This window comes from Hypoxylon fragiforme (assembly GCF_022984875.1).
Source record: "Hypoxylon fragiforme strain CBS 206.31 chromosome Unknown GGS25scaffold_2, whole genome shotgun sequence".
Taxonomy (NCBI): Eukaryota; Fungi; Ascomycota; class Sordariomycetes; order Xylariales; family Hypoxylaceae; genus Hypoxylon; species Hypoxylon fragiforme.
Genome location: NW_026054757.1, coordinates 1,997,503 through 2,021,523, shown reverse-complemented (window position 1 = coordinate 2,021,523; position 24,021 = coordinate 1,997,503). Strand labels below are relative to the sequence as shown.

General features: G+C 49.9%; 7 protein-coding genes across 7 annotated transcripts; 3 read left to right on the top strand and 4 right to left on the bottom strand.

Moving 5' to 3' along the window:
- Positions 1-306: 306 nt before the first annotated feature.
- Positions 307-2,867, top strand: GGS25DRAFT_475871 (tetrapyrrole biosynthesis, 5-aminolevulinic acid synthase). The gene is made up of 2 exons (XM_049259741.1): positions 307-979; positions 1,057-2,867. Exons 1-2 carry the CDS (start codon positions 628-630, stop codon positions 2,580-2,582), a joined length of 1,878 nt encoding a protein of 625 aa, XP_049120112.1. The 5' UTR covers positions 307-627; the 3' UTR covers positions 2,583-2,867.
- An 877-nt stretch (positions 2,868-3,744) lies between these two features.
- GGS25DRAFT_529210 (glycoside hydrolase family 30 protein) lies at positions 3,745-5,770 on the top strand (the record flags this gene model as incomplete). Its single annotated transcript, XM_049265258.1, has 3 exons — positions 3,745-4,361; positions 4,507-4,779; positions 5,085-5,770. 3 exons carry the CDS (start codon positions 3,745-3,747, stop codon positions 5,575-5,577), a joined length of 1,383 nt encoding a protein of 460 aa, XP_049120111.1. The 3' UTR covers positions 5,578-5,770.
- Positions 5,771-5,773: 3 nt separating this feature from the next.
- GGS25DRAFT_123791 (Isochorismatase hydrolase) lies at positions 5,774-7,424 on the bottom strand. The gene is made up of 5 exons (XM_049256159.1): positions 7,350-7,424; positions 7,032-7,294; positions 6,927-6,942; positions 6,780-6,833; positions 5,774-6,614 (listed from the first exon to the last, which is right to left on the bottom strand). The coding sequence occupies exons 2-5, from the start codon at positions 7,180-7,182 to the stop codon at positions 6,080-6,082; spliced, it is 756 nt and encodes a 251-aa protein (XP_049120110.1). The 5' UTR covers positions 7,183-7,294; positions 7,350-7,424; the 3' UTR covers positions 5,774-6,079.
- On the bottom strand, positions 7,278-9,680 carry GGS25DRAFT_123827 (TMP-TENI-domain-containing protein). Its single transcript, XM_049256161.1, has 6 exons — positions 9,594-9,680; positions 9,184-9,546; positions 8,922-9,057; positions 8,273-8,866; positions 7,350-8,164; positions 7,278-7,294 (listed from the first exon to the last, which is right to left on the bottom strand). The coding sequence occupies exons 2-5, from the start codon at positions 9,467-9,469 to the stop codon at positions 7,612-7,614; spliced, it is 1,569 nt and encodes a 522-aa protein (XP_049120109.1). The 5' UTR covers positions 9,470-9,546; positions 9,594-9,680; the 3' UTR covers positions 7,278-7,294; positions 7,350-7,611.
- Position 9,681: 1 nt separating this feature from the next.
- GGS25DRAFT_123810 (uncharacterized protein) lies at positions 9,682-12,310 on the bottom strand. Its single transcript, XM_049256160.1, has 2 exons — positions 11,608-12,310; positions 9,682-11,552 (listed from the first exon to the last, which is right to left on the bottom strand). Exons 1-2 carry the CDS (start codon positions 11,798-11,800, stop codon positions 9,862-9,864), a joined length of 1,884 nt encoding a protein of 627 aa, XP_049120108.1. The 5' UTR covers positions 11,801-12,310; the 3' UTR covers positions 9,682-9,861.
- Positions 12,311-13,297: 987 nt separating this feature from the next.
- On the bottom strand, positions 13,298-15,430 carry GGS25DRAFT_475843 (SGNH hydrolase). The gene is made up of 7 exons (XM_049259740.1): positions 15,331-15,430; positions 14,971-15,277; positions 14,798-14,885; positions 14,646-14,742; positions 14,461-14,585; positions 13,569-14,398; positions 13,298-13,513 (listed from the first exon to the last, which is right to left on the bottom strand). Exons 3-6 carry the CDS (start codon positions 14,801-14,803, stop codon positions 13,862-13,864), a joined length of 765 nt encoding a protein of 254 aa, XP_049120107.1. The 5' UTR covers positions 14,804-14,885; positions 14,971-15,277; positions 15,331-15,430; the 3' UTR covers positions 13,298-13,513; positions 13,569-13,861.
- A 92-nt stretch (positions 15,431-15,522) lies between these two features.
- On the top strand, positions 15,523-21,474 carry GGS25DRAFT_123713 (uncharacterized protein). The gene is made up of 3 exons (XM_049256158.1): positions 15,523-16,112; positions 16,179-20,301; positions 20,358-21,474. Exons 1-3 carry the CDS (start codon positions 15,736-15,738, stop codon positions 21,258-21,260), a joined length of 5,403 nt encoding a protein of 1,800 aa, XP_049120106.1. The 5' UTR covers positions 15,523-15,735; the 3' UTR covers positions 21,261-21,474.
- Positions 21,475-24,021: the final 2,547 nt, after the last annotated feature.

Here is a 24,021-nt window from a genome sequence, read left to right as displayed (position 1 = left end):
ATGGTTATGTGTGAAAAAACTGTGAGCATGTTCCTTGTAGAAATTCAAGGATGAAAGAACAACTAAGCGGGGAAATAGCAGGACTCCGAGGCTCCGAGCGGTCGTTCAAGCCTTTTACTATGTACAATACAATACAATACAATACAATACATAGTAAAGCACCCTGCCCTGCTAAACACGCCGGGAGCACCGGTGTTTTTGCCCCAACGTAAACTTAAAACCACCAAGGTTATGCTAGAGTATTTGTATGTAAATACCTAAGAGCCCTGCATACTAGGTAGTTATTAGCTACTGCATATGTATGTAGGTACCACTAGTAGTATTCAATGTTCCTTCAAGTTCAAATGTTCTTAGTTCCAGGGTTTATAGTGTAGTTTATAGTTTTCCAATCATATTTCACACATCTGTCATCAAGTGGTCTATGTTAATCGCTAGGTGCATTTGTGACACTTAAACAGAACTTACTGTACCTACATAACTATTCCGAGAACCATTTTTCTTCTCTTTCGGTTTTCGATTTTGATTTTGATTTTGATTTTTAAACCAACCTCAATTCAATTCCTTACCCATTACCCCTCCTTCCAATTCAACATTTCAATTGGTGAGAAATATTGGGTTATTGTCAACATGGACGCCGTACTTCGTCAGTCCAAGGCCATGTGCCCTTTCTTGAAAAAGGCATCTCCCGCCACTCTTCGGGCCTTGTCTACCTCTACTCGTCCACAAGCACAAGTCTCGCCATGTGGTGGTACCATCTCCAAGTTGCAGCTTCTTGGCCAGCGTTGCCCTGTCATGGGCAAGGCGCTTGCCATTCAGTCTGCTAGAGTTGGTAGGCCCTGTGCTGTCTCTGGTGCTGCCTCCGTTGCTGGACTTCGCAGCTTTTCTGGTCAATGCAAGTCGGGAAAGGCCAAAATCCACACCAGTCGCCCGCATGAAGCTAGAGCCGTTGATACTCCCATGTTCACTGCTCGCGAGTCCGGTATGTATATCTGTGCGCCATAGATGCGATACTAAGCACTATTTGAGAGTCGTAGACTTACATGTCACTCCTACTAGTCCAATTCCCCCCAACCGCTCCCGCCAATCGCAAGGCCAATGCAGCCGCTGCCGTGGGCAAATCTGCGAATTCAAGTGGTAAATTCGATTACGATGCCTTTTACCAGGGAGAACTCGACAAGAAACACAAGGACAAGTCTTACCGCTACTTCAACAACATCAACCGACTCGCTAAGGAATTCCCCCAAGCTCACGGGGCTAGCCGGGAAGACCGAGTAACGGTATGGTGCTCCAATGATTATCTCGGGATGGGTCGCAACTCTCGGGTGTTGAAGGAAATGCACCATACTCTAGACGAATATGGTGCAGGTGCAGGAGGCACAAGAAATATTTCGGGACACAATAGGCACGCGGTCGAGCTCGAGGGGACCCTCGCCAAATTACATGCAAAGGAGGCAGCGCTTGTCTTCAGTTCCTGCTATGTGGCCAACGACGCGACACTTGCGACGCTCGGAAGCAAGCTACCGGAATGCGTCATCTTATCCGACAGCCTCAATCACGCGTCGATGATCCAGGGAATTCGACATTCCGGGACCAGTAAGATTGTCTTCAAACATAATGACATGAAGGACCTCGAAGCTAAATTGGCTTCTTTGCCACTTCACATACCCAAGATCATCGCATTTGAGTCCGTCTATAGCATGTGCGGCTCAATCGGCCCCATCAAAGAGATCTGTGACCTCGCCGATAAATATGGAGCTATTACCTTTCTCGATGAAGTCCATGCTGTTGGCATGTATGGCCCGAATGGTGCCGGTGTCGCCGAGCATCTAGACTATGAAGCCCACAAGCAAGGTAAGCCCCAAGGAACGCTTATGGATCGTATAGATATCATAACCGGCACTCTTGGTAAGGCATATGGATGTGTTGGCGGATACATTGCTGGAAGTGCAAAATTCGTGGATACCATAAGATCTCTGGCCCCAGGCTTCATTTTCACCACCTCTCTACCTCCCGCGACCATGGCTGGTGCCAGGGCTGCTATTGAATATCAGATGGAGTATAATGGAGATAGACGGCTCCAACAACTCCATACACGGGCTGTCAAGGAGGCATTGAACTCCAGAGATATACCTGTTATTCCTAACCCATCGCACATCGTTCCAATCTTGGTCGGGAGCGCCGAGCTTGCGAAGCAAGCCTCGGATATGCTGCTAAGCGATTACCAGATTTACGTGCAATCTATCAACTATCCAACTGTACCGGTTGGCCAGGAGCGTCTGAGAATTACGCCGACGCCAGGTCATACGAAGGAGTATCGTGATCAGCTTGTCACAGCTATTGACGAGATCTGGACGAAGCTCAATATCAAGCGAACCTCTGAATGGGCAGCCGAGGGCGGTTTCATTGGTGTGGGTGAGGCTGAGACCAACGGCCCGGAACCTCTGTGGACGGATGAACAGCTCGAAATCGATCAAAAGGTCGCCAAGGAAATCAAGGACTCCAAGCCGGTTAATGGCTTCATGGAGACCTTGCTTGAACGCGAGATTCAAAACTCGGCTAGGGTGGTGAGCACCTCTGCCTAATTGCATTCTTAGTCTCGTAAGAGACGAATATATGCCCGCATAAGGGGAGCTCATCAAACCTAACCCACGTTCTTTCGAGCGTAGCGGGAGCCTTGGAAAGCATGCGATCTTAAGTAACATTCTGAATCTGATTCTTATATTCACCCGTACTGGAAGAATACTCTCGTCGAAGTATCGAGGTCAACTATATAACCCAGCCCAATGGCGATTACAGTACATTACATTACAAATACAATCAGCGCCATCTTGCTTGGCAGATGGATAACGCTCATTGAACTTTTCAAACATAACTATGGCTTTATAAACCTACCAATTCGTGAAATCTAATGTGCAAGGTTTTTCGGCTTTTCGTATTTCAGGGACTCGTCGATCCTTGCGCCCTATGACCAGAGAATAATGAGTCAGGCTTACAGCTAAAGTACCTACTAACCCAAGTACCTGGGCGCATCAATGACGCCGTTGTGCCCTCGCCCCTTTTTTTTTATTATAGATATTCATATCATTTTCAAAGTAAGCGTATCCTTCCGATATCTAGGGCATATTTATGTGCATGTTTACCGTTATATACTACTCACCACAGCGGCTCACTACAGCGAATAGAAATCCAAGGACGGTTAATACTTACCTAGCATTATGTTTATATTTAGGCCCAAGTTCTTCCTCCATGGTGCCTAGAACAAGCTACGTACGCGGAGACCAGCATCTGGCTAAATAGAGACGTAGGTGCCTCGGTGAAGAGGATCTTACGTCGATCATTTAGCCGCTCTTGGCTTGGGCGTCGTCAATCTGAAAAGGCACGAGTGCTCCGCAACCAAGACGCGGAGGTCACATCTCACGGAGCTTAACAAGACGACTACATGGGTTTTTGGAAGCAAATCTAACCCTTTTTCACATGTGGGGATATCTCGATGGTAGTCTGCGGTACACGTAGATGCTACTGTCAAGATATAATGGTAGTCTAGAACAGTGCCGACTAATTAGGATGCTCTTCCCGGCAAATATCAATCAGGCCAGTCGTTGCCGTGTTGGAGGATTAATAGAGACTATCATCAGCTCATAAGAGCAAAGGGGTGCTGAGATGAATTATCACCAAAAAAGAAATAGGCCCCTTCCTTAGAGAATATTTCCAAGGGATAGTCTTAGTAAGTACAGTAGTGAAAAAATGAGATTGACGGATTTCCTCGCAGCCGCCGGCACCCTGCCGTTCGTCTCGGCCGTGCCGTCGTGGCTCCCGGTCATCAGCCGTCGACAGGCCGGCTCGACGATCACCGTGGACCTGTCCAAGACGTACCAGACCATCGACGGGTTCGGGTGCTCCTTTGCGTTCCAGCGCGCGAACCTGATCACCAACATGGCGGACAAGGTCAAGCAGCGCGAGCTGCTCGACCTGCTCTTCAACGCGACCAGCGGCGCAGGGCTCACCATCATCCGCAACGGCATCGGGTCCAGCCCCGACAGCAGCTCCGACCACATGAACACGTTTGCGCCCAAGGACCCCGGCGGCCCCGACGCCGCGCCCCAGTATGCGTGGGATGGTAAGGATTCCGGGCAGCTGTGGCTCTCGAAGGTGGCGTACGATACGTATGGCGTGCGCCAGATCTACGGCGATGCTTGGAGCGCTCCCGGGTATATGAAGACGAATGGGAATGAGAATAATGGCGGCACGCTGTGCGGTGTTCCCGGGACGAGCTGCCGCACGGGCGATTGGAGGAAGGCGTATGCGGACTACCTGGTCCAATACGTCAAGTTCTACGCCGAAGAGGGCGTTCCCGTTACTCGGTAGCTACCTACCCATCTATTATCCTTTTATATCTTTTTAGCTCTCTTTCTTTCCTTCCTCCCTCCCTCCCTCACTCTCTTGTTGTGCTATTAGGTTAAGTATTGAGACATTGAGCTAACACATCCATTCCCCCCCAATCCACAGCATCGGCTTCCTCAACGAGCCCGAGTTCTCGCCGGGCTACGCGGGGATGAACTCAAACGGGCAGCAGGCGGCGGACTTCATCAAGATCCTGCACTCGGCGCTGGAGGCGGCGAACCTCACGTCGCAGGTCGGCATCGGGTGCTGCGAGTCGGAGGGCTGGGGCAACCAGGTGAACATGGTGAACGCGATCAAGTCGGCGGGCGCCGAGGACCTGTTGGCAATGGTCACGTCGCACTCGTACACGGGCGGGCCGAGCTCGCCTATGAATACTCGGTATGTATCACAAGGATGGGCTTGGATGCTGCTTTCTCCTCTCTCTCCACCTATACATATCTCTTTCCACACGCTCTGAATATAAGCTAACGAGTTCATAGTACGTAACAATCCATCCCCTCTTTCCCCTTTCCACCCCCCCCCTTACCCCCTACACACAAATACTCACCCTCCCCCCCTTCCCTCCTTCTAGGCGTCCCCGTCTGGCTCTCCGAACAATGCGACCTGCAAGGGCAATGGACAACGTCGTGGTACCAATTCGGCGGCGCCGGCGAAGGGCTGACCTGGGCGAACAACATCTACAGCGCGCTCGTGAGCTACAACGTGTCGGGGTACGTGTACTGGGAGGGGGTGCAGTGGCCGTCGCCCAACACCAACGAGAAGCTGGTCCGCGTCGACCAGGCCAGCCCCTACAGCTACGAGGTCTCGAAGCGGCTGTGGGCCTTCGCGAACTGGTCGCGCTTCGTGCGCCCCGGAGCCGTGCGCGTCGCCAGCTCCGCCGGCTCCGGCGTCAGGACCGCCGCGTTCCGGAACGCCGATGGCAGCGTGGCGGTCGTCGCGATCAGCACGGGGGCCGCGGCGAGCGCTGTCTCGGTCGAGGTCGTGGGCGTGGAGAGCGTGGAGGGCGCTACCGGCTGGGTCACGGACCAGACGCATAACTGCGAGGCGATAGCGGTCACGACGGCTGGTGGGGCGGTCGCGGGGAGCGTGGCGGCGAGGTCGATCACGACGTTCCATATCCCTGCGCCGCCGCCTGCGGAGAGGAGGCGGGGTGTGCTTGGTTGGAGGTTCGTGTAGATGTTCCTACCGCTACCTATGTAGGTGCCTAGTGTTATAAAAGGGCGAGGACGCCCTTCGAGGTTATCTACCTAAGTAGGTATCTAGGTTAGTATCTAACCTAAATAGCCAAGGCAATTTTCTATAAGCACCAAGAATCTTATCAAGATGTGCTTCTTTGTTTTGCTTGCTTAATCGTAGAGAATGATAGGCCTAGTTGATTGTTAAGAGTTTAATCTTCTTGGATTTGTGAGGTATCGTAGTAGGTCCATAGTAGTTAGGCTATGAAATACCTGCTCTCTGATCTATAGATCTATACCAAGTGCTAAGTATTTGTCGAGATCCAACCCCTCAAGATTTCGACAGTAACAGAACGAAACATGGTGTGTACCTTGAAACATACATCCCCTAGTCCTTGTCCTCGTCCTCGTCCTCGTCCTCGTGATGTCTGACATAACTAGAGACCTCACCTTAGGTAGATACCCCTAATTCCCATCGTACCACTTGACATCCCCATCCAATCCTACAACCGTCCCCCAAGCAACCTCGCAAGCGTGGTCTTCGTATCGCCACTCTTCTCCTTAACCAACTTCGCAATCTCCCTAAACTCCGGGATCGCCGCGTCGCCCATGCACTCATACAGCCAGCTCTCGCTCGTCGTGACCACAACCCCCGCAGCCCGCAGCCGCGCGAGCGCGATGGGAATCTCCTGCTCGTTGCAGCTGCTGACGCCGTCGGCGAGCACGTAGACGCGGTGGCCGCGGGCGAGGAGGTCGAGCGACGTCTGGGTGACGCAGATGTGGCTCTCGATGCCGACGATGACGACCTCGCTGGGCTCACCGCCGTCGTCCTTGATGTGTGGGAAAAGGCGGGAGACGGCGGGGACCCGCAGCATGCTGAAGGCCGTTTTGTCGGCGAGGGTGACGCGCGGCGAGGGGAGCAGCAGCGGCTGCAGCTCCGCCACCGTGTCCCCCAGCTTCGCGGCGTTCTGCGTCGTCACCACGACGGGGATGCTGAGGGTTCCGGCTGCGCGGAGGACTTTCTGTGCTGTGAGGAGGCTGGATGGGGTAAGGAAAGGGTGGGGTCGGGTTAGTCTTCACATCTAAATAATATACAGGTATGTAGATGCTTATATGGAAACAAGCAAGGGGATGAGAAGACCGAATTTTAGGCGAGTAAATAGGTAGGTATGCTGTCCGAGAGAAGTAGGGACCAATACATACATCTTATCGAATTCCCAGATGGCATTGCGGAACTTCTCCTGGATATCGCAGACGCTGGATCATCCCAAGTTAACCCTTCATAGCTCTTCCAAGATTCTCATCACGGAAACGGGGAACATGACATCCATCCGTCGAGAGCATACTGACAAGATCACCGGGTTCTCTGCAGATTGTCAGTCTCCATCATCCCCTTTTCATTCTTGCGGGCTACAAATATGAAGCTAGATTAGGTAGGTATATATAATAACTCACGGAAATGTCTTCGCGGGGAGCTCTCCATGGTATAGGCAGCTATGAAGGTTCTCTGCCCGGACTGGCGGAAACTGATAGACGATGGTAATGCGATTGGCCGTGAGCGTAGTCCTCTAGCAAATGTGTATCTTGATATTCTCGTGTAATTCATCAAGAAGCTGTATACTACTACAGTAGTAGGTAAGTTTAGAAGGCTTCCTGTGTATGTAAGCGGCAAACAAAGCAACAAAGAATAGAAACTCCGAGCTATAAGTAATCGAAAGCTGCCGAGAATTAGCAACTATGTACCTATCTACAGCCCTGGAGGTACATACCTACTAGGTACCCTAGGTATGTAATATACCGTAGTAGGTTAAGTTAGTTCTATACTGCGGGTGAACATTGAAAGGTGCTCGTGTGGGGGAGATGGGGTACTAGACTACTACTAGCAGATGCCGAAGCGGGGAGAAAGAGACACTAAATAATTGGCGTGATGACTTAATTACATAATGATCTGATACAGGGTACATAGGTAGGTATGTCAGGTATGTACCAGACTACTACCAGTCCCCCCTTAAAGAAATATCATGATGTATATATCTCAAGACACACATGCAAACAAGACCTTCGCCTTCCGATACAAAATCGAGTTTTCCTTATCCATTTCCCCCACTGTAGATTTCCGCAGTTGATACAGCTCGTCAATAAACGCCGGTACAAACGTGCCAGGACCCTTGACATCGTCCCGCCTCGCCGCCTCTTCCGCCGCAATGCCGTAGTACACCAAGCCCGCGATGGTCGCGGCCAGCTTATCATGCGGGTACGCCGCGACCATGGCCGAGATCGTTGTGCCAAGGCAGCACCCCGTGCCCGTCACCATCCCCAGGTACTCGTGTCCGTTCTCCACTGCAAACACCACCTCCCCGGCCGTCACGAGGTCTATCTTGCCCGTCATCACCACAATGTTCCGCTGCCGTCGAGCTAGCTCCCTAATCGCCGATGCCAGTTCCCGTATGCTCTGGCCACTGCTTCCACTGTCGACGCCGCGCTGCTGGATAGCAGGCCCACCTGGCACAAGGGACAAGATCTCCGATTGGTTGCCCTTGATCACATCGACGTAGCCGCCGCCGAGGATAGACTTGGCTGCGGATCGTCTGATGGCAGTTGCGCCGCCACTATACGTGGGGGGGTCCTGATATTAGCCTACTACACTGAACTGAAGGTAGTTGATTATATATTAGACCAGCCCAAAAAAAACTCACCCAACGGGATCAAATATTACGGGTTGCCCAGCATCGTTGTACGCTCTAAGCGCCTTCAGGTAATTCGTCAGCCCATCCGGCGTCACTGTACCCATGTTGATCACCAAGGCGCCCCCCAGCTTTGCCAGGTCTTTCGCCTCCTCGCCGTAGTTTGCCATGATGGGACTCGCACCGACGCTGAGCGCCACGTTGGCCGCGAAGTTCTGCACGACGAGGTTCGTCATATTATGCGACAACGGCTTCCTCGCGTCGACGGCCTTGATGACATCTATTGCGAGGGACAAGAATTCCTCGGGCGACCTTCTCTCCTGCGCGGTGGTGACCGTGGCCTTTGCGAATGCCGGCGGGGACATGACAAGCTGGAGGAGTTCTCGCGCGGTCGCCTCCGGGTCCCGCGCCGCCATGATGGCGCTCACGACGGCGACCCCGTCGAGTGATTTACCCCAGGCATTGCTCTGCCAAATCACGCGAGAAACGTTGGACGCATTGATGCCGCCGATGCATACTGTCTTCACCAGCCAATCCTCAGTTTTGATCTTAAGCAGGAGCTCCTGAAGGCCTTCTATACCGATGATGCTCTTTGTGTTCCCTTTGCTAGGTATGCTTATATTAGAGTCGATTGCATGAGATATGACTTGTAATTACCCACGTTGGTGTGGCGAACACAGTCCCAATTCCTAGGTAGTCGGCGCCTCCCTTTGACGCCGCCTCCACCTCGGCGGCATTACTTGCAGTCACGCCAATAATGGCGTCCTCTCCTAGGAGTTTTCTAGCGGTAGGTAGATCTGCATTATATCATGGAGTCAACTCGTCTGTCCCTCACCACCTCTGCTACCAGGCAGGTAGTCAATACTTCCGCCGTATTGCATAGAGGTGGATTACAATAGATCATTATATATGGGAAATCCTACCAAGGTCGTCCTGTCCAATGTGTACGCCCTCACACCCGACAGCGAGTGCTACATCTACACGATCGTTGATAAGTAGCGGGACATTGTACCTCTTAGTGATGGCATGGAGTGCCCGAGCTGTCGAGACGAGCACACCTGTATCACTCGTTTTGTCCCGATATTGGACACAAGTGACACCACCCTTTAGAGCTGCCTCGACGACCTCACAGATATTTGCATCTCCCAGGATCGCGGGCGTCGAGTCCGTCACTAGATATAATGAGTAATCGACTGTGTCTTTCAACATTTTCCAGTTGATGAAGCTTGAACCTGTTTGTGTATGCGTAATGATGCGGCCTTTTGTTATTAATTGTGTAATTGAAACTATTAGGTTAGTAGGTATGTATCTAGCGGGGTTAGCCTATACCTACGTCATAAGAGCCTACAATCGATCATTAGGCCACCTTAGTAAGGCATTTAGCTAAGGTTAAGTACAGTACTTTAGGCACTCAATATCTTCCAAGCTTATTATTGATTCAACTTTTCTTATTTATTGAATTTCTTAAGCATGTGTGCCTACGAAAAGTAGAGTCACTGCGATCCTAATAGGAGAAGTAGGAGGATGACAATGTGAGCACCGCAAACCATCACCAAACATACATATAGCCCGTACTACTAAGTACTATAGGTACCTAATCTTCACTCAGCTGCTGCAGTTGGCGTTCTCGGTTTGCTCGATGGGTTCATCCACGCAAAAGCCGATGCGCTGCCAATCGGATTGGTCGACGTACGAGGAGTTCCCGACACGCTTCGAGTCTCACGAGTAGCTGGCCCTGGCTTCGTCTCTGCGCTTCCAATCGGCACTTTCTTCGCCTCCCATCGGATGCTGCTACCACTGCTACTGACACTATCAGCTCCCACCTGGCTCTTGCGTCGAGGCTCGCCACTGCTTCGGGGTGGCGGAGTTGGTTCATAAGCTGCCCCTGTTCGGGCTGAAGACGATGTTGTCGACTTCATCGGCTTCAGAACCTTCATATTGCGACTCCCACGTCCAGCAGGCTGGTACCCACTCAGCAGAACACTCTCCTTTGATTCATTGCCATTGAGGGCAGGTCCATGGCGCCACGAGTTCCAGATGCTACCCGCTGCTGAGGATGTTCGGCGTGTATTGTCGCTTGAAGCGTCGCTTGACTGGATTTGGGGCTCTTTCGTGCCGAACTCCGACGTGCCGGTGCCTTTGTACTGCCTCTCACTTTCACCGCCGCTTTCCGATACGGTACTTGGTCCTCCAACCGTGGCTTGCTGACTTGTCAGTTCAGACGAAGGTGATGCCAGCTCCGGGGCTTCTTCGTCATCTTCCTCTTTCGCCCGCATCCCATTCGACTGAGCAGGTGCCGCCGTCTGCTGCTTGCTTTCGCCCAAGACAAACGGACGAGCAGTGGCGTTCAGTTTTGGCTTTTCGGGAAATACGGCCATCGTACGAATGTGTTTGAAAACATTATTATCTTCGGGGCGTACGAACGGCACAGACAGCTTCTCACGCTCGCTGCTGTAGAGGGTCATCCGATTCTGCGAGAACATGACATCTGCCGAATACTCCCTCAGTGTTTCACTACCAATGAAAATACGGATAGCTTTCTTGGCTTCTGTATTTTCGACTTGATCCAGGCCAACTACTTCGAACGTACACGCAAGACTCGGCATCTGCGGAGCCGGACTCATTCCTCGAGAGCTTGGCTGAGATACCGTTGCTTCGGTCAGATACACGGGCAAGCGAATTCGGTGGACACCATCTAAATCTCGATGAATATCGTCAAGGAGGTCTAATTCCTTGATTAGAGTGTATTCTAGGACAGACTTCTGTGACCCAGTACAGATGTCTGCATAGAGCAAGGTGTCATGCGCGAAATTTGCAGTGAGCCAGCATCGAATGATAGAAGGCACAGAACCCAGCACAAACAAGCTTGGTGGCGGCTCCGGTATACCAGTTGGTGAGTCGTCATCCTGGCCACCCGGGGTATAAGTCGTGTCCAAACCTAGACTACTCCCACGGCCAGAGGCAACAGAGTGGTGAGAATGGACCGAATGTACTGAATGGCCAGCAGAACTGTGTCTACCATCTGACTTATGAGACAGCGAACGTTCCATTATGTTATGATTGCCTAAGCCGCTGCTAGGTCGAATGGGTCCAAAGTCCCCTGAATGTCGACCATTCTGCGCCCAACTTGAGCCCTGAAGAGCACTCTCATCAAAGCGAACACTATTCGCCCTAGAAGCGGCACCCCTTCTTGCGGGTTCATCTTCAGCATCAAGATGGAGACTGCCCAGAAGACTCTGGCCCTGTTCCTCGAAATCGTCAAACATCTCACTCGTGGGCATCTGGATCGGCCCTATCCAAGATATGTTAGAACGGGCCTATGCATGAGGAATGGGAAAAGCACCAACCGTGTTGCGGTGTGCCGCTTAAAGCACTAGGAAATGGTGAATTCCAAACGGATTTGATAGCGGCATCGTCAGCTTGTCGCTTCTCCAGGCGAGAAAGTCTTTCGGCATGATTGTTCTGAATCAACTGCATCTGCTTGACGTCCATATGGACACTATATAGTTCTGCGGGGGAAACAGGGAAGCGAGAATCCATACCCAACCAAGTAAAAGGCGTCTCAATCTTTAGCGGTACGACAAGCTATAAATTAAACGTAAGGTGAGGTCAAGTAGACGAGGCTGAAAGACGAGGCTGAAGTGTAACTCGGAAATAACACGATCGGGTGATATATTTACGAGCTTGGATAGCCCACCGGTAGCATTGGCCGATGCGGGAAGGTGTAGCCCATCGACCTAAACTGTAGCTCTAGATGACGACGCCTCGCAACGTTTTTTTTTTTCGCCGTTTCGTTCGCTGCGACCTCTATCCTTGATACGTAAGAGATGAGGTCCACCACCACCTCCTCATCGCAGGGGACCTAATGGCCACTTTGCGAAGTACTATCAGAGCAGTAGTTTGTAAAACTTCAACTTTGATATATGCCGAGATTCAACAGTGTACTTGTCTAAGGTCGAAACACAAAGGCTTCCGGCGGATAGGTGGCTAGAGCGGGGAAGGAGGCGGCGAAGCAATGCTAGCTTGCAATATAGACCGAGCAGCTTGGTTGTGGTGAAAAGATGGGCAGATTCTAGAAAGCCTCGTAGTCGGAAAGGGTGAGGCGATTCTCGTAGCACCAAAACGGCGTTAACGTAGGTAACAAGATATCACGATCCCGAAATGGAGATGTACGGCAATTGAAGGCCTTTGAAGGGGTCGATGTCCCGTTGGATTAGTCGGCGGTGGCGAGTTGGTTTCGTATAGGATCTACAGGCGTAGGACGTTTTGAGTAATAGTAGTCGACGTCAGAAAAAAAAAAAAGGTATCTGAGGAAGGGATAACACTCTAATCGGTGTTCCGAGACTCAGGGTGGGCAATCTGGAGGCACAGAAGATGGATTATGGGGGAATACTTTTAGCGGAGGATGTATCAAAGTAGGTATCCGACTTGACAGGAAAGATGTTGAGGAAGGGAGAAGAAGAAAAAGAATTTGGGAGGGTTGAAGGATAATGAGTTGTTGTGTTTGGGAAAGTTGGAGTGTTGATTGAGGTTGAAATGGCGATGATTAGTATGTATTGTACTAGGTTAGCCAGGTAGGTTGATCAGTAGGTTGGTTGGTAGGTAAAGTGCTGTTAGGTAGGTAGGTTACGGATTCATTCTCACACAAACATTGAAATATTGATTGGTGGTAGGTAACGGAGTAGCAAGGACCGTTCACTTTCATAGGCTCCAGCGCTCCAGGGCACTTATCCACCCTTATAAATTCACTAACTTTCCCCCCTTAGCGTGACTCAATATTCAGGCAAGTCCAGGCATTCTCCAATTGATCCAATTAACTACATAGTACTTCTTTAGCGGGCAATGAGAGTTTAGCGCATTGTTCGAGCGGCTGCTGACTAGACTGACACTAGTCCCAGATCGTTTACAGACTGCGGTACCTACTTGAGCCTTAAGCGGCAGTCCCTAGAGGGGAGCGCCACACCTGCTGGGGCTACCTGTATGCATGTGGAATCTGGATAGTTAACTTGAACTAGCCTTCATGGATCCCCAGACCATTGATTCTACGACATAGTACATAACTAGTAACTTGTGCCTTTAACTATTTTTTTCTTTGTTTTTTGCGTACTACTTTTTTAGTACCTACCTACAGTTGTTAATAAGGGCTCTTGTAGCTAGCCAATACCCCTACTTTGTATCACGTGACTATGGACATCTGTCCAGCATCCAGATATGTAGAGCATCCGGTTTACCAGGATCGCGGAAAGGGCTCTGGTAATAACTAAGCTCCATTCCCCCCCAATCTGTAAGGTAACTAATCGGAAGATAGTTAGCGCAGCATTTTTCGCAGCTGGGACTCTTGGGAGTGTCCGGGTGCCCGGTCTTGATAGGGGTGCCCAGAGCGAAATGGCTTCGATAGCGTTCTCCGCCCTACCTATTATATGCATACCTAATAGGTACATAATTACTAATTATTCTCTTTTGAAGGACTCAAGGGGCCTCAACGTAATATTCATTTTTATATTACTATTCACATCTCACCTAAGACTAAATAATCATACCCATCTGAATACCTAACCTACACCACTATCCCTAGGCTTCTAAACACGCTTCTATGAGCGATTAAAGTGTACCGGGATTTAGCACACGCCAATCAGGAAATACTCCCTTGCCTGCTGGGAATGGTTCGATGTGTGGCAGAACAAGGTCATAGAGGACCTTGTAGGCCCCTCCACTCATGTGCAACCCATCCGGCAATAGCTGCTCCAAGGCGCCCCGCTTGCCTTGAGGATATCCCAGAGGAGGACCGCTCGTATCGAATTCCGAGGTCAAGGAGATAGCCTTGTCCAAGAGGGCTTTCTGCAAGTCAATAAGCACGACTCCGGGAATCTCCGCAGCTACTCTTCTAGCCGACTCGGAGTAGGTAGCGCTGACAGCCGCTTGCCGTGTCGCTTGTGAGTGGCCCATAGCCATGTCAAGCTCTGTGATACGAATTTCATCGATTGGGGGAGGCGTGACCAGTAAGATCTTTGGGCTATGAGCTTTTATGTGCTCGTGAGTTAAGATCTTGGTCAGATTTTCTTTATATTGGTCGACCGGAACTCCTTGGGTGTTTGTCGGCATAGGGAGGCAAGCATCATTGGCACCTAATAGTACCAGCTATAGTATTCGATGGTCAGAATCTAACCTGGGGCAGGTACATGACGTATTAGATGACATACAAGGTACTCTATCTTGGGGTTTGAGGGCGACGGCGGCAGAAATATCTGGGGAAGCAACTCCAAGGCGTTCTTCGTGTTATAGCCAGAGAACCCCCTATTCACCACGTCCAGATGTCGAATACTTTCTATACATTTGTTATCAGTGTACAGCTAAACACGAGTGGTTCATGGGTTACACAACGTACGACCCTGCAGGGCACCCTGGAAGGAGAAGCCATCTAGAACCTGGCTAGCATTCTGAAAGAGAGAGTCCCCAAACAGAACTATCTGGTTATATGGTTTCTAGCTAACAAATTAACCTTAAAGGGACTCTCGACGATAGAGATAGATCACTCACGGCCATAGTTTCGAAAAGAACACAGGAGAAGAACTGGAACGTCTAACCTTAGAGAAGTCAAAATTCGATATATAGTCCAGGTCAGTGTCTAGGAAGATACAGGTAAGTAATAAAGCAGAAATACAAAATAAAAATTCGGATTGTCAGAATGGTGGACATGTATGTAACCTTACACGCAAAGGTATAACCCTACTCTGCGATCCATAGGCTTGGTGTGCCCCGAAGTACGGAAGGGTCGCTACCGAAGAAGGCGCTGTTCTATCATTTTCATGATCTAAAGTTCCTAACCCGGTAACTATGTCTGATCTTCTAGCACCTGCTTCAATCCGATTCGACAAGTTTTAATGTTGGACAAGCAATTGAAGATTTGTATCCAATGAGCTTCTTGCCAGAGATTAATCCAGGGACTTGTAGTTCTCTTCATAGGCTCGTTCTGGCTAGACATATGTAGATTGTTGCATCATGGCATCTGAAGACCCACTGAATTTTCTGTTAGAGACTTTTAAAGTTGATCTAAAAGCAAGAAATCTTACTATGCGTATTATCAAGATCATTGATCGATGCTACATGTACCTACATACATAATGTACGTAGGGTTGATACATCATGTACAACCATGGATACAAGCACTTGAGACTAGTCGTTGATAATAGTGGACACCTTCTTTATCTAAACTATATAAACTATATGATTTGCTAGATATTTTATCAGTAAATCAGTAAATAATTCTACTAAGATAGCACTAACGAAACTTTGCTCCCCGCTAAAATTTTAAGAGAAAAAAAAGTTCACGTTCAATCGTTCAATCGTTTAATCGTTATTTCAGTCGCTATCGCGAAGTTCAATTCGTTTGATATTACAGAACTCCTCAACTCCTCAGACTTCGGCTGAGTGTTGTCTGATGGATATTCGAGTGTTATATCAATAAAAACATAAAAATGGCAACAGCATTAGCTGCGCAACTCGCGCAAATTGCCACAAATTCGAAGTCAACACTTGACACCAAGGCGCAGAAGGCCGCCCATTCAAAATCGTTGATATTCGAGCCTCGAGTTGCTACGTCTCAGAACTACCAGACCCTATATAGCATATGCTACCAAGGTTATGAAGAACTATGTCAGTTGGACGCCCGTTTCATTCCCTTTGGCGCCACCATCTTCAGCGAGCAGAGTCAAAATGAAGACCGCAGCCAAATGACAGCCGCCGAAAACACGGAGCTCGACAAGAAGATAGATTCGTTCCTCCACCTAGCCGGCGCGCGTCTGAGGCTCATGCCTACCATAAAAGCAATTGAATGGCTTATTAGGCGGTTCAGGTAGGCTTACTCTCTCTCTCTCTCTATACAAATACTATTAGCGTACAATCCTTACCCGTGCAATAGGATTCATGAATACAATACTGCCACTCTTATTACGACGTTCCTACCATATCACACCATACCAGCCTTCGTAACACTTTTGTCTATCCTCCCAAGCACGATACCCCAAGTGTACCGGTTCCTAGATCCTTATATACGGTCGTTGACTCAACCTCCGAGGTCCATTATTGTTCACCAAGCCACGCACCATGCGGACTTTCTCACTGCCCTCTCGATATATACCCTCGATGCTTGCAAAGCTCAACAACACTATCCTGCTTTAATATCGTTTTGGGGCAGTGTTATGACCGAAGCTGTGAACGGCATGTTGGACAGAATGCGATCTGGTCGCCGCAGTATTCAACGAAGCAACGATCAAACCTTGCTACATCAAATTGGGCCAACTCTCGGCGATGCTCTAGTCTTGCATAAGGTCCCCAGTTTGCAAATCGCTTCTTATATGGTGATATCAGTCTTCGTTGCGAAAGGTGATCTCGATGATGCCGCCATAAGTGCTCTTATGGACCAGCTTGTTGCTGGATGGACTACTGAATCCCTTCGTCCTGGCCTTGTGTGCCTCTCGATTCTTGCCCAATACCGTTCCGCTAAGCAAATCTCGGGTAAGGTAACTAGAGCACTACTAAAGGTGCCTAATCTTTCGAGTCTCCTTCCCGATGTTGCTACCGAGCACAACATTGGAAAGTTAGCAAATGGTTTCTGCCTCGCTCTGATAGACAGGGCTCACAAAAAGGGGGATATAAAAGGGCTACCGGTGGTCGAGTCGCTTCTCTTAGGCTCGGTGCTCAATGACCAACAAGCCATCGTCGTTTTTAAGAGTCTATTATTGGCGGCTCACAAAGTCGAGAAAAAGGTCGATACACAAGGTGAGGTACGGAAAGCGCTTGCATCTATCATCATCCGACTGGCGCATATGGATACAGATGCTGGGAAAATATTTACCAAGGCAATTGATGACACCGACATCGACATAGACGCACTAGAAATGAGACTCGGTACTGATCTTCGGCCGAAAGTTCTTGCACTTCAACCTCAAGAGGAGGATGTCAATATGATGGACGATGATAATGTGCCAGTGCTTGTCGAAAGTTTTGAATCTGCTCTCCAGCGAGTGGGGAAATTATCTACTACGTCGACGAAGTCGTGTCTACGAACCGATTCTCTGGACGTATTTACCGAATTATGTTCCGTTTTCCTTTCTAGCCTTCCGGAGCCAGATAATATCAAGGCATTCGACGAACTTGCTCCTCTACAGCATAACCTAGCAAGCGAAACCCCTTTTTATCTCACATTTCTTGTGCGTATTTGGTGTGGACCCTATCCAGCATTGGTTCGTGTCGCAGCTCTAGACATGGCAAAGCGGCGTTTGAAGAATGATGACTGCAGCGGCGTGGACTTCCAGGCTCTTCTGCCTTACAGCTTTGCAGCCCTAAATGACCCGTCGAAAAGGGTACGACGTGCCGCCGCAGACTTAATTACTATTCTAGAGTCTTCGTTCCGAGAGCTAGAATTAAAAGCAGAGAGTCCAAAGCAGTGGGCCAGTGAGGATTTGTACGATACCACCGAGCCATTGACTTGGATGACTGTGGATGTCTGCCACAAGCTATTAAAGAGCATTATCACGCCCAGTCTAGAGGAGTGTGTACTGAATACAGGCCACGTTATCGAAGTTTTGCAAAGCTCTTTAAATAGCAGCTCCAAAACTTCAGCTGATGGAGACAAGGATAAGAAGAGCCACCTTTCCCACGGAACACGACGTTCCATCCTAAGCTTTCTCGTCTCCCACACCATCCACACACCACTTATCACTCTCAAGATCCGCATCCTAGCAGCATTAAACCAAGTCAAAGGAGTGTCAGGCACCACCCGTACTCAGTTGCTCTTACCTTTACTTAAATGGTGGTCGTCTTTATCCTCTGATGACTCTAGCCGTCTATGTGCACAAGAAAACGTTGATGAGTCGATTGTCGATCGAAGCAGTGTCGAAGTAGTGCTCCCGAATGATAAAGATGGTCTCGAGTTTTTGTTGGACGTTGTGGGAACCCAGCAGCTCCTAGGAAGACCGAACCTTCTTCGTATCATCTTCTCACGTATCGAGAGTCTATGGTCTTCCATGAAGACAGATGCAAGACACTTGGTGTCTATGCGGATGCTCGAATTGTCACAGAATGACCCATTAGGTGACAGTGGCGTCGTTTCCACCGAGTCGGCCAACCTTCTGAGGAATGTCGAGCTTACGACGGATATACTGCTATTCTTCTTGGAGTCTTTACAGCCGGCGGCAAAGATGGCTACCGAGCCACCGTCAGGAAAGCGTAGGAGAACCAGCTCCTCTGATGCTCATCGAGGACTAGGCACACAAGCAACCCCAGAGTTGAATGCAATGCTTAGGCAAGTGACCTTTGTTCTACAACTCGTCGAGGGCTCTGACCCTGAGAAACACCCGGAGCTGCTCAATGCTTTGTTCAATGCCCTTTCCGAGCTTCAGCATTTCAGAGTACTTGTTGGCTCAGAGCTTGGCTATCTTCAGAACCTCATCCTTCGGAGTCTATTAGCCATGGTTCCCGCATACAAGAAGAATCAGTCACTCAAGATCGATAGCACGGGTGGGCATGGTGACCTCCTTGTTAATTGCATTCAGAAATCCTCGAGCCCTTCGGTACAAAATACGGCACTCCTACTTGTCGCAAAGCTAGCCAATGTCGCTCCAGATTTGGTGCTTAACAGTGTCATGCCTATTTTCACACATATGGGAGGCTCCGTCCTTCGCCAAAGCGACGACTACTCTGCTCATGTGATAAATCAGACAGTTAAGGAGGTCGTACCACCTCTTATCCAGTCACTCCGCAAGGGGAAGATAAGTCCTTTAGCAGGGGCCTCCGATCTTCTTCTTAGTTTTGTGACGGCGTACGAGCACATACCATCGCATCGACGGCTTGGGCTATTCGTGTCTCTTGTAGAAACGCTTGGTGCCGAGGAGTTCTTATTTGCTCTGCTAGCCATGCTTACAAATATGTACGGCACTGCTGATCAAGTGTTGTCCTTTGCTACCGAAGTCTTCAACCACTTCACAGTTGAGGTTCAACTCCAGTCTTTGATCAAGCTTTTAGGTCTTATCAGTGATTTATTTCAGCCGAGGCCCAGCCTATCCTCCATTCTCCTTGGCTCCCACGAACAAGCCGAAAGGGATCCCCAGAAAATCGGGTTGCGCCAATTGAGCTTAGTTCCACATCTCCTATCTAGTAAGAAGTTGACGACACAAATCAGCAAGCTCACTGAACGGGACGACATGGATGCTTCCCAGATACGTGAGCTCTATTCGACATTACTGGAAGATCTCTTGATTCTAGCAGACTCGTTGAAACAACACAAGAGCTTATACAACCGGTGTGGGGAGGCTCTTTCCAAGCTCCTAAATCTGCTTTCCATTGGAGAATTTATCAAATCTGTCGAAACTCTCTTAGATCGGCCTGACATCGTCCTACGCCGGAAAGTCCTACGAGCTGTTGAGATTCGAATCGACGAGGAGAGTCAAGCAGATGCTAGCTCCAGAGCGGCCTTGCTTGCATTCTTACCGCATCTGACAGCCATCATCAGGGTTTCTGACGATATGGCTTACAAGCACATAGCTGTAGGCTGCGTGGATAAGGTCTCTGAGAAGTATGGAAAGAAAGACCCCGAAGCTGTGACGGCAGCGGCTTCAACGATCGCCAGCGATCAATGCCTCGGCCAAGATGATGATAAGCTCCGTATTATGGCATTACTCTGCTTAGCATCCTTGGTTGACGTACTTCAGGACGGGGTTGTCCCAATCCTCCCATCCGCTATCCCTAAGTCGCTTACATATATAACGCAAAGTATTCAAACCGAATCCCCAAGAGTTGAACTACATAATGCTAGTTACGCATTCATGGCAGCTTTGGCCCAGCACCTCCCATACATGTTGTCCGGGTCCTACTTAGGGCACCTTCTTGCGGTCTCCAGCGCGTCCGCCAAGTCGAGCCCAGGAGGTGGAGCCAATGATGCTAGGCTCCAATGTCTTCGGTTGCTTGCCAAGCAGGTCGATGCTAAGACGCTATTTTCCGCCCTGGAGCAAAATTGGGTTACCGCAGCGAGCCTCGGTCCAGTTGTAAGTCTTAATACACCAAGTTATATGGGCAATGGTAGAGCTAATAACGATTTCAGGCTACGCGAGAATATCTCGACATTCTCAGTATTGCAATCGACAAGCACTCCAAAGCAGATATCTCGAAGAATGTTGCTGCCCTTTCAGCCATATTCCTCAATGCCTTCGATGTCCGTAGGATAGAATGTTCCAAATCCGAGGTAAACGAGGATTTCTTGAGACAGATGCCTCGTGTTGAAGAGGCGATCAATAACGCCGCTCTCAAGATGATCTACAAACTTAACGACGCAGCATTCCGACCCATATTCTCTCAGTTGATGGATTGGACTACTTCCTTGCCGAAAGAAGATGCAAAAGGCAAGAACCTTCGGCTTTTGAGCGTATATAGCTTCTTGCTCTCCTTCTTCAGCAGCCTCAAGTCGATTGTCACTGGGTACGCATCCTACGCCATTGATAGCACGGTTGATATCCTCCACAACGCAAGCCCGAAGAAAGCAGAGGAACGTGAGTTATGGAAGAAGGTGTTACACACGCTTGTTATGTGCTTCGAGCATGATCAAGACGATTTCTGGCAAGCCCCAGCTCATTTCAATGCCGTGGCGCCTGTCCTAGTCTCCCAGTTCACTCACGCCCCTTCCATCAACTTGATGGATGATCTAATCCCTGCCATCGTCGAGTTGGCTGCCGCCGCCGATTCTCAAGAGCACCAAAAGGCGTTGAACACCTCCCTTTTGAAGCACTTGCGCTCCGAGCAGTCATCGGTTCGTTTGGCAACTGTCAAATGTGAGCAAGCACTCACGGATAGGCTGGGTGAAGAGTGGCTGTCTATGTTGCCCGAGATGCTGCCTTACATAAGTGAGTTGCAGGATGATGACGATGAAGATGTGGAGAGGGAAACACATCGCTGGATCGTGGGGATTGAGGGGGTATTGGGAGAGAGCTTAGATGCTATGTTGCAGTAGGGATAATTCGCGTAATAAAATTCTACAACGGTGTGGTGTGTCTGGCTTCCATGCTTAATTTGGGATGCTTTATCATGTACATAAGAACAGTGAAGTCACTCATTAGAATATCTACCTAGACAAGCAACAGTTGGATCACAACCACGATCATCATCCTAATCATCACAAAGTCAAGAGGTCACTATCACTACACAATCATTTTCTGAAGGAGAGCAGTTTCTTCATTCATTCATTTTTTTATTACTGCATACATGTGCCGTCAAACCATCGGGGTATCAATGACAAATTGCAAATTGCCTAACCATAGGTTTTTAAACGCCTAAGCCAAGCCAAGCCAAATACCATCCCCATAGACAGACAGGTAAAAAGTTTTCCGTGAGTCGTTGAGTCTCATAAAAAATCATCAAATCATTCCGCCTTTTTTCACCTAACAGGGGCCTCGTGCATGAGGAAAGAAGAGAATAAGTACCTGGTGCAAAAACACACAAAGTAACAGGGCCATCCTATCCTTGAGCATCATCAGATGGTAAGGATGAACGACAGGAACAGCGATACCATGACCACGCACGACATTCCTGGGTAGCCGTTACCGTTCTCATTGTCCCAGGCGAACCGGTCCCGCAGCGACATGCCGGCGGAGGTACCGTTGGCGGCACTGCTGGTGGTTATACGCGCGGTGGGCAGGGTGGTCGGCGGGAGGTGGTACGTGTAGATGCTGATCGAGGTCGCGGTGATGATCACATCAGAGCCGTTGTACTCCGTGGTGTTGAAGCCGGTGGCGTTCCAGCCGAGAGGCAGGATGCTGTCGGGGGAGGTCGGGGGCAGAGGGATCGACTCGGGGCGGCTGGTGTTGAAATCACCGGTGCTGTTGAAGGTGCTGCCGGTGTTGTTGAGGGAGTTGCGGTTGAGGGTCGCGGCGGCGGTGGGGGTGCTGCTGGTCACGGCCATGGCGCCCATTACTCCGAGGTCCGTGGTGAATGTTGTGATGAAGGTACGGGTGACAACATCGAGGGAGTGCTCGGAAATGGTGGCGGGCGGGCTGTGGCTCGCGGTCTCGTTGCAAGTAGTAGACGACGAAAGAGTGTGGGACAACGATCCGGTAGCGCCGTCAACGCCTCCAGTAGTCTTAATGGCACTGCTTGTGGTCTCGTTGCAAGTAGTAGACGATGGAAGAGTGTGGGACAACGAGCCGGTGGCGCCGTCAACGCCTCCAGTAGTCTTAGTGGCACTGCTTGTGGTCTCGTTGCAAGTAGTAGACGATGGAAGAGTGTGGGACAACGAGCCGGTGGCACCGTCAACGCCTCCAGTAGTCTTGATGATGACACTGCTTGTACCGTTGACTGTGGGCTGAGACATAGGGGCATTCATCGTAACAGTAACCGTGGTAATCGCAAGACTAGCACCGGCAGAAGAGGTGCTTGAGACAGGGCCATCGTGGACTGTGGTAACAACAGTGACAGTGGTGGTGTCGGTTTCATGAGCGGCACAGGTCTCAGCCAAGGTGGGTACCAGGTCAACGGTCTTGGTAACAGTCGATGGCTGAATCAGATAAACAGTAACAGTATCGGAACCGGTCTTCGTGAACGCAGTAGAATGCTCTTCACCATCGGTCACAGTAGCAGTGGCTTCAATGGTAAAGGGGGGCGGGGTAACAGTATCCGTCTCGGTCGAGGTGAAAGTGTCGATCGAGCTCTGCATAGACGAAGTAGGGGCCGGCAGGGTTTGGACAACTGTAACAGTCTCGGTGCCCGGGAGCTTGGTCTCAGTAGTGCTTCCCGTGATTGCATCGTTACTGTAGAAGATGTATGTTAGCATGTGCTTTTTATCAATTTAAGAGTTGGAGATACTTACCCAGCGGTTGAAGAGGTGTAGACACTTCCGGTCACAGAGGCACGAGTAGTGCAGTTGTCAGAAGGGGTCACAGTCGTGTATATGGTATCAGTGACAGTACGATTGGCAGTCATAGTACCTCCAACACGAGAGGCACTCGAGAAAGTGCTCGAGCGAGTGCAAGTAGTGTCGCTAGCGGACGATACAACAGAACCAGTGATAGCATCGGCACCACCAGTAGTCATGATCGGGATGGGAGTGACCTCCATAGTAGTATTGACAACGGTGTTTTCAGTAACAGTGCTAGTAATCGCGGCACTGGTGTTGGTCCAGTAGGGGCCGGTGGGGATCTTGGTAGTGCTGTTACCGGGCATAAAAGTCGAAGTGACAGGGACGGTGACGGTATGAATACCAAAAGACGTCATGGTGAGCATAGTGGCATTGCTACCGGTGGTAGTTGTCTCGGAGGTAACAGTGCTGTCAGTCATGGCAGCTGAGGTAAAATCAGTGCTCAACTGAGAAGTCATGGTAGTGTTCACAAAGGGGGCAACGGTGGTGTAGCCCGATGACTCAGTAACGTTGAGGAATGGGGTGACAGTTGGGACACCAGAGTCAATGACAGTCGAAGTCAAGACAGGGTACTCGGACGAAGTGTTCGCCATGGCGGTGGCCGAGTGGACCTCGGTGATGGTGAGAGTTGGGAACTCTCCACCGTCGGTGTAACCGTCATAGGAGTATCCGCCATAGCCGCCATAAACCTGGCGGCGACCGACATTGATGCTCAGGGGCGGGCCCTCGGGCTGGTCATCGTTCTTGACGCCAGAAGCTATGAAAATTGTCAGTACAATTCAGTGAGTGATAGTAGGTCATTGTGTGTACTTACCAATAACATAGACTGCGAGTCCGATGATCATCATCAGGGCACCGATGA